Consider the following 15,770-nt stretch of genomic DNA (forward strand, 5'->3'; position numbering starts at 1 on the left):
TTGGGGGGGTGTATATCATATCGACAAAACTTATTATTTCGCTAATTGTGAAGTATTTAAAGGTTCACGGTGACGTAGCGATGTGTAAGGTTAAGAAAAAAAAAGAAGGAAAAAAAAAGGCTGCTGCTAACATTTTGTTCCTTTTGCAGAGAACTTGCCTGGATGGACAGACTGCCTCTTTTGATGAGCTCATCAGCCAGCTTGTCTCCATATGGCTTATTTTCACTTTGTTAGAGAGGATGCGGGGTGAAAAGCCCACAGCAAGCCTTGCAGTTACCAGCCAAAGCCATGTTGGCATGAACATGAAGATTAAGGCTTCAAACTCAACTCATGTGAAACGGTGCATTCTGTAACTGGCATCAGGGGGAGCTCTTCCATGATTACAAACAATTTTTGTGTTTGAAGCACTGTTAGTTTGCTTTTCAGAACTATGGCCAAGAGGACCCTAAAACAGTTCAGATTATTTTGGCACATACAGCTTAGGCACTGTTAATATTTTTGCCCCAAGTATTAAGCGTTAATCATTTTTAATCTGGCAAAAATCAAATATTGTGCTTCAATTTCTCTATCCTACAATGAGACCCTTAATTGTTTGCCTCTTTTCTATCGCAATCACCCCACTGTACTGCTTGCTGATGCAAAACAACCTATAAATACAGTTAGTCACCTTCATAGTTTAGTTCTCACAATGGTTCTACAAAAGCATCACAGTGCCCATTTGATTTGGGTCGTGCTGGTCATTTGTGGCTACATAGAAATTGGCACTTGTCTGGAGTTTACAGGTGCACAGGGACAGTGGGCTCGATTCCCAGTTTGGAATGCGTGCTGTGAAAGTGAAATGAGTTTCAACATGAAAACAAAGAGCTCCCACGGGCTGCTGGTTTACTTTGACGACGAGGGATTTTGCGACTTTTTGGAGCTTCTCTTATTAAACGGGAAACTCTGCCTTCGTTTCTCCATCTTCTGTGCTGAGCCTGCCTCCGTGATATCCGACACAGCGGTCAATGACAGCCAGTGGCACGCCGTCACCATAAGGAGAAACTTTAAGAACACGACCCTGATGGTGGACAATGAGATCAAATGGGTGGAGGTGAAGTCCAAGAGACGGGATATGACCGTTTTCAGCCATTTGTTTGTCGGTGGGATCCCGCCAGAGTTGCGATCAGTGGTGTTGCGACTTACGTCCGCTGCCATCAGGGATCAGCCACCTTTTGCTGGTTGGATAACGGACATAAAGCTAAACAACACAGATTCTGTCATGGTGGACAGTGAAGGGGTCATAAAGAACCAGTGCGGTGCGACTAAGGTGTGCTTGAACGGCGGCGTGTGCAGTTTAATCAACAACAAACCTACCTGTGACTGTTCTCAGACTGGATTCCAAGGAACAGACTGCAGTGAAGGTAAGACGTGCATCTGCTTTGACTGTAAAAATGTCTTCTGTAAAAAGCTGCACATGAAACAGTGATATTTTGGGGGGAAAATTCAAATTCCATACAGCTCAGGAGACAACTCCTTTTTTTTTGGGGGGGGGGGTGCTGTAGTTGGTTTCCCTCAGAGGGCCAGTACTGTATGACTGTTAAACCATTAACATTTTGAATCGCCTAATCATACCCAAACACAACAAATTGATGACTAATTACTTTTCAAATCGGAAGCCAAGAACAATACTTTGTGCAACTATTGCTCATGTTACAGTGAAAGGTTTGGTTTTAAAAAAAAAACAGCTTGTGACATATCTACCTTATTTGTTACATATATATATAATAAACATGAAGGCTCGCCACGTTTTGTTTTCACAGGCCACATAAAATGTTGTGGTTGGCCGCATCTAGCCCCCAGGCCTTGAGTTTGATGCCCGTGCCCCACAACGTAAAACTACTTTCGAAAGTGAAACAATCCCATCCTCGACTTGACGAAGGCCATTTATTTGTTCCAATAATGTGATGTGTGCCATTGATCTGCTGTTGTTTGGAATGAGTGGATCTCCTGCTAGGCCTCATTAGGAAAACGTGCAGGTGCTCTCCATCCCCAAAGGTCTTTTTCCATTCCTATCCTACAGGTCTGCTGGGATCGGTTGACCTATGGAGTTCTCCCTGCAATGGCTTGCCTCAGATGCAAAAACCATCTGTCAGATTGCATAGTAGATTTACATTGTCTATTTTCTTTACAAATGCAATAATGTAAGGTGGCTAGAAGAACACAAAATGATGGTGCAAGAACTTTCATTATATCAGTCCTGTATCTACAATAAGTCTTTAAGGAATACAAATACTGGACTACAATGCAAAATTGTTTTGCGACTTTATAATACAGCATAGTACGTCATTTCAGAATTCCTTCCAAACCCAGTAAAACAGAAATCCCCAGTAAGTGGACCTCAATCTGGATCTTTATCCCTAGTCCTGTCTACATGGATTCAGAATGTCTGTTAGTTTTGGTTAATATAAAAAGTACAACTCTTATCCCCCTCACAATACATGCACAAACCAAACATTGTAACAGTAACCCCAACACTATTCAGCGAGTAATTGAGCGACTGGGGTTAGTTGTAAATCAAGTAAGAGCACTTTTATTTCGAAATGCAAACATTTAAAAGTCAAACATTAATTCATCAAATGTGACAGCAGTGAAAATAAAATCAACAAATACACGTTCGTAATGCTATACAGCCTCATTGTTTTCCAAATGAAAAAGTTGTCCAATTTCTTAATCCAATATGATCTAAGGTGAGATCTTGGCTAGAAAACGCAAAGATGTTGCATGACGCAGTGGCATTGCCAGTCACGGCCAATCAGATTGCTCTGCCGCTAACCTGATCTTGTGCACTGTGTGTGTCCATTAGGAGGGACATTGATCTGGAAATTACAATCAAATCACTATGTACTGTTCAGAGATTTATATTGTAGACGTATGTCTCGAATATCTGGATCTAATATTTGGATATTCATTTTCCTATAGATCTAATTAATCAACTACTTGATTAATTGAATGCGTTGTATTAGTTGGGGATGACAGGCCACACTAAGTAATGTTATTACATTGACAACAGATTAATGAGGGTTTTACAATATTCACAGCTATCTATTTAGATTTATTGAAATAACATTTTCCAACAATGGCTGGCTGTGGGGAATCTTCACCCATTCTAGATGGCAAATCATGTGCATAGAAATGCGGTGACAGGGTGGTTATTATGGAAATTAGCTGGACTCATTTTTTTTCTTTTCACACGATGGGCAGGGAAGCACTCTAGAGACCCAACTATTTGTATGTAAGCAATTAAAAAGTAAATTTTCCATAATTTGTCAACTCTTAAATGCTTAAATCAAAGGTAACAATGAATAGTAAATTATAAGTAAAAAAAAATAGTGTTACCATTTAATCACATAAATCAGAAATGTTTACCAGTGTCGGCACTTAAAATTGGAAATGTACATAGTTGAGAATGAGAGATCCTTGTAAGACGTCTTCATACTGCAATAATATATTGAAAAAAAGTTTGCTTTTTTTTCTAATCTGCTCGTCACACTGCAGAACAGACAATTTTTAAGAGATTTCCAGTGACTGACATTGTATGGATGCATGTTATTGAATGCATTTGACAATTCAGCATTCTCTGACATACTTTTCTCCTGTATAGTTCTAAAATGTTTGCTAATTTCTTTCTCACCAAACAACTTCTCGGAAGAAATGGAATGAATGGTTATGTATTCAAATTCACAGCACTCATTTAAAATTTAGACCACAGCTGGTATTCTGAACCAAATATTGAACAACAAAGGCTTAAGATTCTGTCTGTCAGAATTAGTTTCAACAGAATAATTGAACCAAAATATATATTTGCTTTGTAGATCTAAATATGTCAGCAAAGTAAGCAAAAGTTGGCCTCCATTCGTTTCTCATCTTACCTAATGCAAGCACAAGGATTCAACCTTAAAATACCTTGAAATTTAGACATTACCTGTCCATTAAATCATTTCATACCGTGCTATTACTTTGATCAGATGAAAAGATTACTGGCTTTGCTACAACAACTGTCATCTCTCCCCTGCTCAATCGCAAGCGTGCACATTGCATGACTATGCCTGCACAAATCCCTTTGATCGGTTCGAACAATTATTTAAATGCATTGTTTTAGAGCTAGTCGCGCAGAATCTCTGCTCCCGTTTCTCATTAGACAAATAACATAGATGCATTGCCATATTTTCATCCTGATAAAATGAAATGATGTTGCTCATTTCATTGCACATTAGCCAAACATAAATCAGCCACACAGTTAAAAAAACGGTCAAGTAAGACGATCCAGCGCTTTATTTCGTCCATTATCTGATTCATAGGCAAGCTTTGACTTATGTTTGAGCCAGTGAAGGTAGCCTTGAACAGTAAAAGCATACATATGTGTGTAGTGACCAGGTCATATTTCACAGTCTCAACCAACCTTTACTTCCAATAAAGGAAATGTCATCAATCAACTTGTGCACTGGGGCTGGTGTTGGAGCTGTATATTTTCACAATAGTCACTCAGTGCACTTCCTTGCCCCACAAGCTCCAATGTCTGTCTGTGGCTGTTCTTTGCTGTGCTAGAGGGGTTTCACATTGTGTACAGTGTTTTTATATTACGATTCCCGCAGTTTTGAGGAGAGAGATGGAGCAAATTATTGTTGAATTTATAGTGATAAAGGTCATTATCATATCTATATATGATATATATACTTTATATAAACATACATAACATTTTATGAGCCGCTATTCTCACGAGGGTCACAGCAGTACTGGAGCCCACCCCAGCTGTCATCACACAAAATAGGCGGCCTCTCCACAAAGTCGGTGTGCCATATTCTTCAGTATTGACTCGCGCAATCCTTCACACTCCGCTTTGCAAATGCAACTGCTCAGCACCTTACAGGAAGTTATATGTTTTATTTGAATGTGCCTCGTATAACCTGGGTCCATCACCGCATGAGGACAATCCATATCAGGGAAAGTGTCATTTTCGAGAAGCCTTGTGCAACTCCACTCAGTCAAAAGCAGATTAAAAGTACGTTACTGCCTCTGAGTCTAAAGACAGATACCGGGATCAAAAGATTAAAAGTATTTCCTGAGGGATGTCTGCCTAGTTTAAGTACAACTGCTAGTGACTGTCAAAGGGTGTTTAGACATTGTATTAGGATTCCACATACTGTAGTTTCGAGGAAGGACACACCCTGCTGCAACTGGCTCCAGGACTTGTGTCACTGCACTATGATAGGCTTCTAGAACATGTCCGACTGCTTTCAGATGGGAAAAGAAGTATGTGACTTAACTGTGGCGGTATTATGATGTTTCCCATTAACCCTAACCCACCCTAATCAATATATTAACCCATCCTAAACTGCCTTGAGCCTCAACCCTAAACCTAAAGCTAACCATAACAACATTTCTTTTTCATTTCATAGAAATTGTCAGGATGGTGAACTCGTTACATCTGGATAGGTTGCCCGTCTGTGATGCAGGAGCCAATCAGGTCACACTGTGGCATCTCCTGCTTGGAAACTATGTGGGAATCCCAATAACGCTGCTTAGACTGTTGTTCCTTCCCACATGTTTTTATAGCATAGATCCCACAAACATTTACTGAGGCACCTACAGCATACAATGTGATTATTTCATTGGTGGAATTATGTTGTGTACAGTGGACGTACCCTAGGAGAGATAAACAATACGATGCATACAAGTAAAACTCTACTTGTGTTTCTTGATGAATAGTTCAACCTTGAAAGAATCAGGGACGTTGAAAATTAATGTACAACAAATTGATTTAATTGCATTTAAAACATATTTCTATTCAATAAAAGTACTCATTTACAAGATTTTTAACTATTGAACAATTTAACATTGATGACAATAGCAAATTAAGTGTTGTTCTCCTGTAGACAAACTACTAACCAGTCACCTTTGCTTGTTGTGCTCCACTTTGCCTGAAGACCACATGAATCAATCATAAACAAATCGATTTCTTACAATCTGGCAACATTTATTTGTTGAATTTCAGACTGTAGATAATATTTATGATTTGACAACAGTGTACGTTGAGAGACTTCTTAATGACTGGAATCTGGAACTTCAAAAAGTGCAATGTGCAAATATTGATTTTTAAACATGAATCCGCTTTTATTCCGTACTTCTCTGTGAAGTTGAAACCCTTTGAGGTTGTCAAAATTTAAAGAGTAAGATAGTCTGTAAAGTAGTATGGTATTTGTGTGATACTTCTGAGAGACCTTGCCGCTCACTGCATTTTATATTGCTTTTGTGCTTGTTTTAAAATCAGGAATTTGATTTTAACTTTAACTAACTCTTTGTATAAATACTGTGGACAAATGTACAGTATCTTTTTTCTGTTAATTATACCAAGAGCTAAGCTGTATTTATGCTCCTTCTACTTTATTTTTTATTTCAGCGGAGGAGCCGCAATTCAGAGAGGATTTGTCACACATTAGCACGAAAAAGCACAACTTTGATTTCTTTAAAAAAACTTCATGCACATTGTGAGAAGATTTGGTAAAAATAAAAAATAAAAAAAATCACATCTCTTACACAAAAGGTAGCAAGATCTGTTATGTAATTCCTGACTAGTTTGAACATTGATTTTGCAAGTCTCTCACAAAGGGAGTGTATTACCGTCATTGCATCATAGAAGAAAAGTATCCTTGCCTGCACCGCCATTCTAGATGTTGTCAATTTTAGGATTAAGGTGATAAGAACTAGAGTATAAAATGCTGTGATTATCTTGTTGGATGAGTCCAAACCACAAGATGTGAAAGAATGACAAGATCCTTCAGCGCATCTGCTCTCTGAAATCTTCTTTTGTTTGGGCTGGCTTTCTGAAAAGATCACCAGTGGACCGTTGTCAGCATGACATCTGCTCAAAACATACCGACATAGCTGCATAATACACTTAATCATGTCATTAACATGATTATTACTAGATTTCCTTATCACAGAACTCCATGATCTAGTCTAAAGTAGGATTTAACTTCAGTCCCTGTCTTAAAAAAAATGTTGTACTTGTTTCTCTGTAAAATTTTCACAATAATTGAAACAGTCATCAGACCTAATGCCATTTTGTGTAAAAGAGTATCGTTAGGTATGTAGTCACGGTTCCAATGTCAGAAGTTAAATAACAGATCTGTCCACCACAACCTTTATCTTCATCTTAACCTCTCCATTTCTTTCCACACTTCTTATAATCCATAATTGAGAAGACGATAACGAGCCTTGTTGACAAGCTAGATCACATCAGGTCGGAAGAAGCGATAGGTTGTGACTACAGTGCGAAAAGATGAGGCCTCACTTAAACTCATTAGTCTTGATTTTGGGCCAAATTGTGATTGAACAACACAGCCTCTGGTGCCTTTGACCTTTGTCTGAAGGCTTTCACAGTAAAAGTATGTTCTATTTACCACATTTTTTTGACTTCTGCTATGTGCTGAGGACATATTTCTGATTTGTAATTTTAATAATTCAAACGAGTTCTTTTTCCATCTGGGTTCATGCAAAAGAGTGAATTAGAGCTATTCATTATTTGCATGGATTTAAAGAGATGCCATACTGCTTACAAATAATTAGTATTCACTTTTCTTCTCTCTTAGGGTAGATTAATTTTGGATACTGCATTCCTATTAGAAGAGGTTTCAGTATCGTTTGCTTTAGTTAGGTTTTAGTGTAGACCAGACAATGTAGACCACTCTGGCTTTACATGCAAATACTTAAAGATAATACTTGGTAAAACACATTATGTGAAACGTTTTTTGATGATTCTAACCCAAAGATGGTTAAATAAGTAACTAATCATCATGATGAGATGTAAGTATATACTATAGAGCACACATGTTGAAGACCAGACATGTCTTATATTTCATTACCCCATCAAGTTGTGAAAAACATTTCAGAAATAACCGCTAAAACTGTTAGATATCACCCAAAGATTCTCTAAGCATATTTATCATATGTTCTAGCATTAGCACAAATATAGGAAAATAAAACAATCCTACCTTGGATGCATATTATGTGCTTAAAGGCAAGAGTACTCTTAAACCTGAAAGTGTTTTGCTGTGATCAGATTGCAGAATTTTAGTCCCGATATTCGTTCCATTAGCTTTAGCGTGTAAGTTCCCAGATCAGGTCCAACATATTTTATCGGGAAGGGTAAAACCTCTTAAAGTATGACATCATCTATGACTAACGATTTGGCTCTACAACAGCCCTAAGATGCCAAATGAAAAGTTTTCTATCCTTGTTTTTTTTTTTTTTGTTTTTGTTTATGGACATCTTCTGGGTTGTGTAACATGTCGACAACTCTCCGACTGTGCACCTTCCCATCAACATATATGACTGACACAACACAATTTACAGACTTAAAAGATGAACAGCCATTATGTAGGCAAATTATCAAATAGCAATATGACCAATAATGTTAACATGATGAATACCAAAGAAAGTTAATTCAAAGAGCATTTCACTTTTTTTTGTCTGTCTCAAGTCCACATTTAGAACTTAAAATTATTTTAAATTCTTTATAAATTATAGCATACAATAGAGAATACATGGAAATATTTCAGCAAAAATCAAAGGCAAAAATAACCAAAGGATTTTTTTGTCAGGCTATTTATTAGTTTTTGGAAATGTTTTTTTTTTTTTCCTAACTCACCTTCATATGTTTTATTTGTCCGTCATCCGGCCAACTGAACCAAACATGCATATTTGCTTAAATCACATCTCCAGCACGAATAACTGAGCGCAATATTTCAATAATGAAATTCTTTTTTAGCAATCATCATTCAGGGTTGTAATTTTTTTTTTTTTCAAGCTGACCTACTTTTTAAAAAAGAATAGCAGCACGACAAAACTGCTTCAGTTTGAGGCTATGTAGAAATGAAGCTTTTGTTTGGGTATATGGCTATCATAATATTTAATGTGACTTAACATTGTTTCATGAACGGCTGTTTAATAAATGTCACCACTTCCTATATAGGTATCAGAAATAAATAAGGACAGGTATTAAATTCAATTAATCAGTTAAATTGATCATAACAAATATTGATTCTATGAAACTGATTATTGATTCATTGTGAGGGAGTAAAGGGTAAAAGAGGTGCAACCAAGGAGCATTTTTGCCACTCTTGCATGAAGTTCGAGAACAACATGGCATCAGCTATGGGGAGTTGGCCAACACAGATCTGCACTACAGTGCAATTCTCTCAGGCACCGTTTTTTCTTCATGATTTAATTCTTAGCTTGGGATGTTCAGTACATTCAGCTTCGAGGAGATGTTCTTTCTCATGAGTTAAGTTTACCTTACAATAAATAAACAATTAGTACAGTGCCACACACATTGGCGCCAGGGCATTCCCAAGTATGCCGCACAATGTGTGAAAAAACCTCAAGAAGGTCCTGAAGCTGTTGGTCATAGATCAAAGACAGATCAAGGCCAAGCTGCTGCACAATGTATTAGAGAAGCAGTTTCAAAACTTTGTGGGGCCACAGACCAGTTTCGCGTAAAGACAAACAGTAGATCGCCATACAGTTGTGGTTCATCACTAGCAGATTTACCAATTTGCAGAAATTTTCTTCAAGTTCTTTAAACTTTTACAATTTTGTAATTTTTGGTGTGATGAATGAATGAAGATTTTTTTGGGGGGAGGTTAAAAATTAGTTTTGTTTTTTTTCAGTGCATTTTTAATACTGTCAATTATTTGTGGATTCTTGCTATTGCGGGTAGGGTATTGTCCTTATCCCCCCAATAGAAGGATCCCACGTATCCTGATGGACCAGAAGAGAAACAAATTAAAAGAACCGATTAAACATATAACTCAGTTATGTTCAATGTTGTTGCTAGAATTATTGGGACATCTGTAGTGGTTTCTCATCAATGAGCTGGTCCCATCTTTGGGTCATCTTTTTTTTCGTTTCAAAAGCTTCCAAATGCTTGCCTTTTAATGGCAGGTGCTTGCGACCCATGTGCCAAAACAGTTCTGGTGGCTTCATAGACTCATTTGCGAGCCTGTTGTGTCATATTACACACATGCTACGTGCATGCTCGTCGACTAGCAATGCAGTTTTGGCTTACAGTAAGTAGGACTATAGCACTCTAAGAACTTGCTGTATGTACAGCTTTTATTTCAAGTTGAAGGTTCTTTTTTTGTCTCACTTGTTGTATTCTGCTTTTTGAAAAAGTTCTCCCATTATGTACATATATTTTTTCCCAAACAGTTTTGCTAGCTTGAGGGGGTTACAGTTTTCCTGTATCATGTGGTAAAAATGAGCGTTTTGACAGCGGCACGGGTAGATACTGTACACATGACTTCCAAAGATCAACTTCTTTCAGACTCTAAAGACTGAATTCTTTTTTTTTTTTCTGTATAGTCTCCCTGTGCAAGCCGTTACAGCTCCGTGGCACGGTAGTTGGAGACCCCTATATTAAAGTACCTGACAGTACCGGACAGCTGAGAGTTGCTCATCCAACACAGCAGGGATGCATCATCGCTAGTAATTCAACATGCGTAACAGAGACAATGTAACTCTACATACTGTAGGAGTGTGGATCTAAAAGCCAAGACGCAAACAACATTTGGAAATACAATTATGAGAATGCAGCGAGAGGGACAAAAAAAGCAAACCACACTGCACAATCGGTAGACCAAACTGACCAATTACAAATGGATAGCAGAATACCACAAAATGTCTTCACACTTAGTCTTCAATTTCGATTCCCATAAAAAGTGGTGCATGAGAAACAGGTGTTGCTACTTTCCATGTGAGGACTTTGGGCTTCAGGGTGCAGTTAAGTTGTTATGCAGGCTCATTATCCTATTAGAAAAAAATAATTTTCGTAATGCTGGTATTACTCTAGCTTTGGAGGGCAAGAAAACCAAAACACAAAGTCAATATTGTCTTGCCTTGCAAAACCCTAATTATTCCCCTCGACACATTTTATCATCTTATAGAAAGTCTTCCAACATCAGTGGAAGCTGGTATATTGTAGTTGCAAAGGTTGAGGCCACTAAAATATTCTTCCAATCTTATTCACAGCACAATATTTCCAAGGCGTCCCAGTACTGTTGAGTTTAAAGTTTTGTGTTCATTGTCAAACGCAATGAGGGAGAACAAACAAACAATCTTCATCATTTTTAACCTTCCTCAATTTCTTTTCTGTCATTACATGCCAGATGTTTCATTCAGAAAAGCGGTATCTTGACTTTTTAATGGAATTATTGTGCGTGCATTGTGAGTTTCTGTTGGAAAATGATCAGCAGCACAAGATGCAGAGTTTATGTGATAGACACCAGAGTGCATTTTGGTGTAGTGTTGCCGGCACAATAGCACTGGGATCACTTTGACAAGGGGATTAAATGGATTTATGTCTTTGGATTAGAATGTAACCAGCTGGGTACATTTGTGACAGAAAGTGTGTGTGTGTATGTGTGTGTGTGTATGTGAGAGTGAGCGGTAGAGAGAGAGAGGGGGTTTGTGTTATAGGTGTTTATTTATGGCCGATAGGAGGTTATTCTGCTTTTTGAGTGAAGTGTTTTTCTTCAGACAGCAGGTCAATGACATCATAACTGTGGCATCGAAAGATTGGAGTTTACATTCTTATGACATATTTCACAATTTTTGATATTCTATTCATCACTGGAAACATATGTTGATGGAATATGAGTTGTTTGCATCGATATTTAAAAAAAAGAGTAATTTCATAAAAGAAAGGCAATGTGTAATGATATTTTTTTTTATTTCATGTAGATTAAGTTAAAATAATAAAACAAGTGATTTAATAATTGAAAAGTCGAAATTTTACAAAATTCACCTTTTGATTTTTCGGAAATAAAGTCACTATTGATTTGTATAAATGTATTTAACAGAAGTTACAAAAAGCCACACCACAACTTGGTGCAGTATGATATATGCATTTATCAATAATGTAAGGTCTACACTTTCAAATATAGTGAAATAAAGGGATCATTGTTAATGTCTTTGTCAGTCTTTGCAGTTTTTATATCATCCTATTTGTTTGCTTTCCAAATATCATCATTATGCTTTGCTTGGATGCTTTTTCATCATCAAGCTTTGTGAACAAAGTATTCAAAGTGTATTCAGGTGGACAACAAGTCAAAATGAAGCATTTGTGCTCATAAATTATTTTTCCAAAAAAAGTGGAGTATATTTTTATTTTAATGAGCCATGGATGAAAATTGTCATCTAATCCAGAATCTCAAATTTTGTTCACAAAACTATGATGTGAATGTTTTTGTGCATGGTGTCTGAAAGGGAACCAGTGATGATGGTAAGTCGGTGGGTCAAATCGCCGTTTGAATTTGGGCAACGAATCATTTTAAGGAGGTAGGAAGTTGCTTTTGTGGGTGAAATTGCTCTTTTGTACTAATTGTTTCTAACTGGCCTGATTTCTTTTTAACATTATTAATTCGACTTTGCATGTGTTACTGCATTGGGATTTTTAATTTTATTAGTAAATAAAGCCGTAGAATAAGTGCATTTTTTCAAAAAGTATTTTTTGTATGTAAACCAAACATCAATGCTGGCAAGAACACTTAATGACTGACTGATTGTTTTGCTTTTTTGTTATAGGCAGTCTATGGGCTTTAAACATCTCATTTTGCATGAACTCCAGCTGCAAAAATCTCAATTAAGCATGCATCGACTGTAATATCTTATTTTCTTAGAGGCCTTCAATAGTGTGTCACATGATTTTACCTCACCCACCCAAACTCTGCCCATCACTCACCCCAAAGATAGAATTTAAACATGTTCTTTTTCAGGGATCTGTCACTGTGCAATATTTTCAATTAACAAATCAGCTGGATAACACATGCTCGCCTTTGCCTGCTCTGACACGATTTGTTTTTCATACACATGATCTATCTATCTATCTATCTATCTATCTATCTATCTATCTATCTATCTATCTATCTATCTATCTATCTATCTATCTATCTATCTATCTATCTATCTATCTATCTATCTATCTATCTATCTATCTATCTATCTATCTATCTATCTATCTATGTAAAGAAAGTCAGTGCCATTAATTAAATAGTATTTGAAGTCCTTCATGTTAAAATAAATTAATTAAAGTGCTTTATAGCCCAAAAGCAGTCATTGTCTTATATATATATATATATATATATATATATTATATATATATATATATATATATATATATAATTTAGCAGTCTTGCTTGATGTTTTATCAGCCTCTCAAATGTTTGAGGCAACATAATGCTTTTACATCAACTGAACTAATAAGGGATAATCCTCGCCACATACTCCTCTGTATGAATGAGAACAGGAAAGACTTGTACAAAGTAAGAAATTTTGAGCTTATGTGATCTCACTTGCATGTGATTTTGCAACGCCTTGCATGCTACCATGCAAAGGCCAGTCCAAGTCTGCATGCTGCTTAATGAATGTCTTCCTTTCTTTCTCTTTGCCTGTCCTTGCTACCAGAAGAGAAATATACTGAAGGTGGGTATAATCCTGGCTTTCAGCTCTTCGTTAAAGCGCCTCTGGGAATATTAATATGGACCCTCACATAAATGTTTGCAAATGTTTTAATGCAGGCAACTCGTATTAGTGTTGTTGACATGGTAAGTGTGGATGAGCAGGTTGTGATCGTTGCCTTTGCCGAGGTTTCAAAATATTTGTTCATCTGACTGTCTTAGAGAATGGATATAAAGATAAGATAATGATTTATTTTTCAACAAACTCATAAACAATAAAATGTTTGAAAATCCTGTCAAATAATACTGTAAATGACACATACATTACATCTACACAACAGTTTGTATTCTTTCTCGGCCTAACATCCCTTTGTGCTACTACTGTACATACAGTAAATATAGCTGGGCTGTGGAACTGTTTAAGCGTTGAGGAAAAAAAGTGTTTCAAATGCTGATGTGATTTCATTTAATGATTACATAGCACAATGAATAGGTCATCACTGCTGTTCATTAGTTATTTTCATTATTATGATTATTTATTATTTTACTCTCCCTTTTCAGTTTCACGTGATTTTCAAATGCTATGCAAATGAAAATTTAATACAATTGTGCACAGAGGTTAGCTTTGATAAGGCCAAGCATAACCTGCTTAGAGATGCATCCATGACTTTCTCTCAGACTAGAATTGTTCAATTTTCTTCTGTTGGACTCACGAAAGCACAGATATTTATGCGGAAAACATTGCAAGTTATCTCAAGTGGATTTCAGTACACAATCAAACATTGTTTGGTAAAATCCATTAATTTTCTGAACAGCTTATCCTCACTAGGATCACGGGGGTACTTCAGTCTAGTTCGGTAAAATATCTCTGCAAGATGTTTTCTCCATCTAGGTAGAAAGTGTGTCACAATTACTCGATAACTACATCATCCAATTAGACAAACACCTCACCGTTTTCCTCAGAAATAGAGAAGCTCTTTAAAGAGTTAAAATTTAAGCCAAGTTGACATAATTTTTAATCAGAAGAGCACCAGCTAATGAGGCAGGTTCCAATCCTCCTTGATTTATTCAAGGGTGGATACGGTGTTCCCAGTGCAGTTATTGAAGTTTATAAAATGTGGAAAATGATGTCTTAGCCTTTCAATGAATTGACAGGTGTCACTCCGCAATGTTGTGTGGGTCCATGTTTATTTTCAAGTGATGTATGCGCATTAACACTAATTCTGTCCATCTTGCATTGGTACTTTTGCCATTTATTCTCCATTGCTTAAATTTATTTTATTTGGCCTTGAACTCCATTTTTACTTGATATATACTGTGATTTATATACTATATCATTTCGACCAAGCATCATTATTTATAGGTTGAATGTCATATACAGTACAGGTACACACACACAATGTATTTAATATTATTAAAATGTGTTTAGGCAAATTATGCCTCTGCCAAGAGAAAAAAAAAATGAGATTATTTGAGGTAGGGTGTTAATTTGTGAGCCTTGCATTAGGGAATGACATCTACTACAATGGAGGCCACTATTTGGAAATACTGTATATAGTATTTGGGAGATTACAATATTAGTGGTCTTACAACTGGGCTGATAAGAGTTTGTCTACACTTTATTGGGCTCGTAACAGGCATATGTAAATGAATCTAAAGTCCATATGACATGTGATTGATAACTGAGTTGAAGTATATGGTGTGGGACTTTCTCCAATGCGGATGACAATCTGTGCATTTTAAATCTCGGATACGATGAAAGATGAATGAAGATGTCTGAATAAGTAAGTAGCCGATGACGCATTCCAACTGTGGATGCTCATCCGGCTTGACCCTGTGTGTGCACACCTTCCTATTCCTCTCCGTCCCACTCTTCCTTATCACATCCCTGCCAGTAACACAGACATCTACTGTGAAAAGAGATGCCTTTGTGTCCCTTTTTTTTCACACAACTTCCCATGATCCCTTGTCCTCTGCTGACTGCTCTTGTTTTCCTTTTTAAGGTCTGGCACACCTGATGATGGGCGACCAAGGTATGAGCTCTGTTCCTTTTTTCCTGCCTTCCCTCCATTGTCCCTAATGCTGTCATTGTGATCTGTAATGCATATGTTTGACACCAGAACAAAACTTGACACTTCTAATGTGGTCTTTCATTAAAATGACCTCGCTGATGTTAATTCTTCAGACTTAATGACCTCTTAAACGAGCTGAATTGGCCTTTTGACTCCACACAGGTCATTTGTTTCCCATTTGTGTGATTACAGTGAATTTAGATGG

At 36.9% G+C, this 15,770-nt stretch overlaps 1 protein-coding gene across 11 annotated transcripts in view; it reads left to right on the top strand.

Annotated features, from left to right (window-relative positions):
- The first annotated feature begins 688 nt into the window (after positions 1 to 688).
- Positions 689 to 15,770, top strand: part of LOC133509912 (neurexin-1a-like) — a 211,969-nt gene continuing 196,887 nt past the window's right edge. For 4 of the 11 annotated variants that reach the window (XM_061837400.1, XM_061837401.1, XM_061837403.1 and 1 more), the window contains exon 1: positions 689 to 1,400. In XM_061837400.1, coding sequence (XP_061693384.1) covers positions 689 to 1,400 — 712 coding nt within the window. Of the gene's footprint in view, positions 1,408 to 7,131; positions 7,137 to 10,162; positions 10,169 to 13,500; positions 13,519 to 15,061; positions 15,077 to 15,496; positions 15,528 to 15,770 lie in introns of all 11 variants that reach the window. The other 7 variants (XM_061837395.1, XM_061837398.1, XM_061837396.1 and 4 more) reach the window with 5 other exon arrangements.

Source organism: Syngnathoides biaculeatus, chromosome 12 (genome assembly GCF_019802595.1).
Source record: "Syngnathoides biaculeatus isolate LvHL_M chromosome 12, ASM1980259v1, whole genome shotgun sequence".
NCBI lineage: Eukaryota > Metazoa > Chordata > Actinopteri > Syngnathiformes > Syngnathidae > Syngnathoides > Syngnathoides biaculeatus.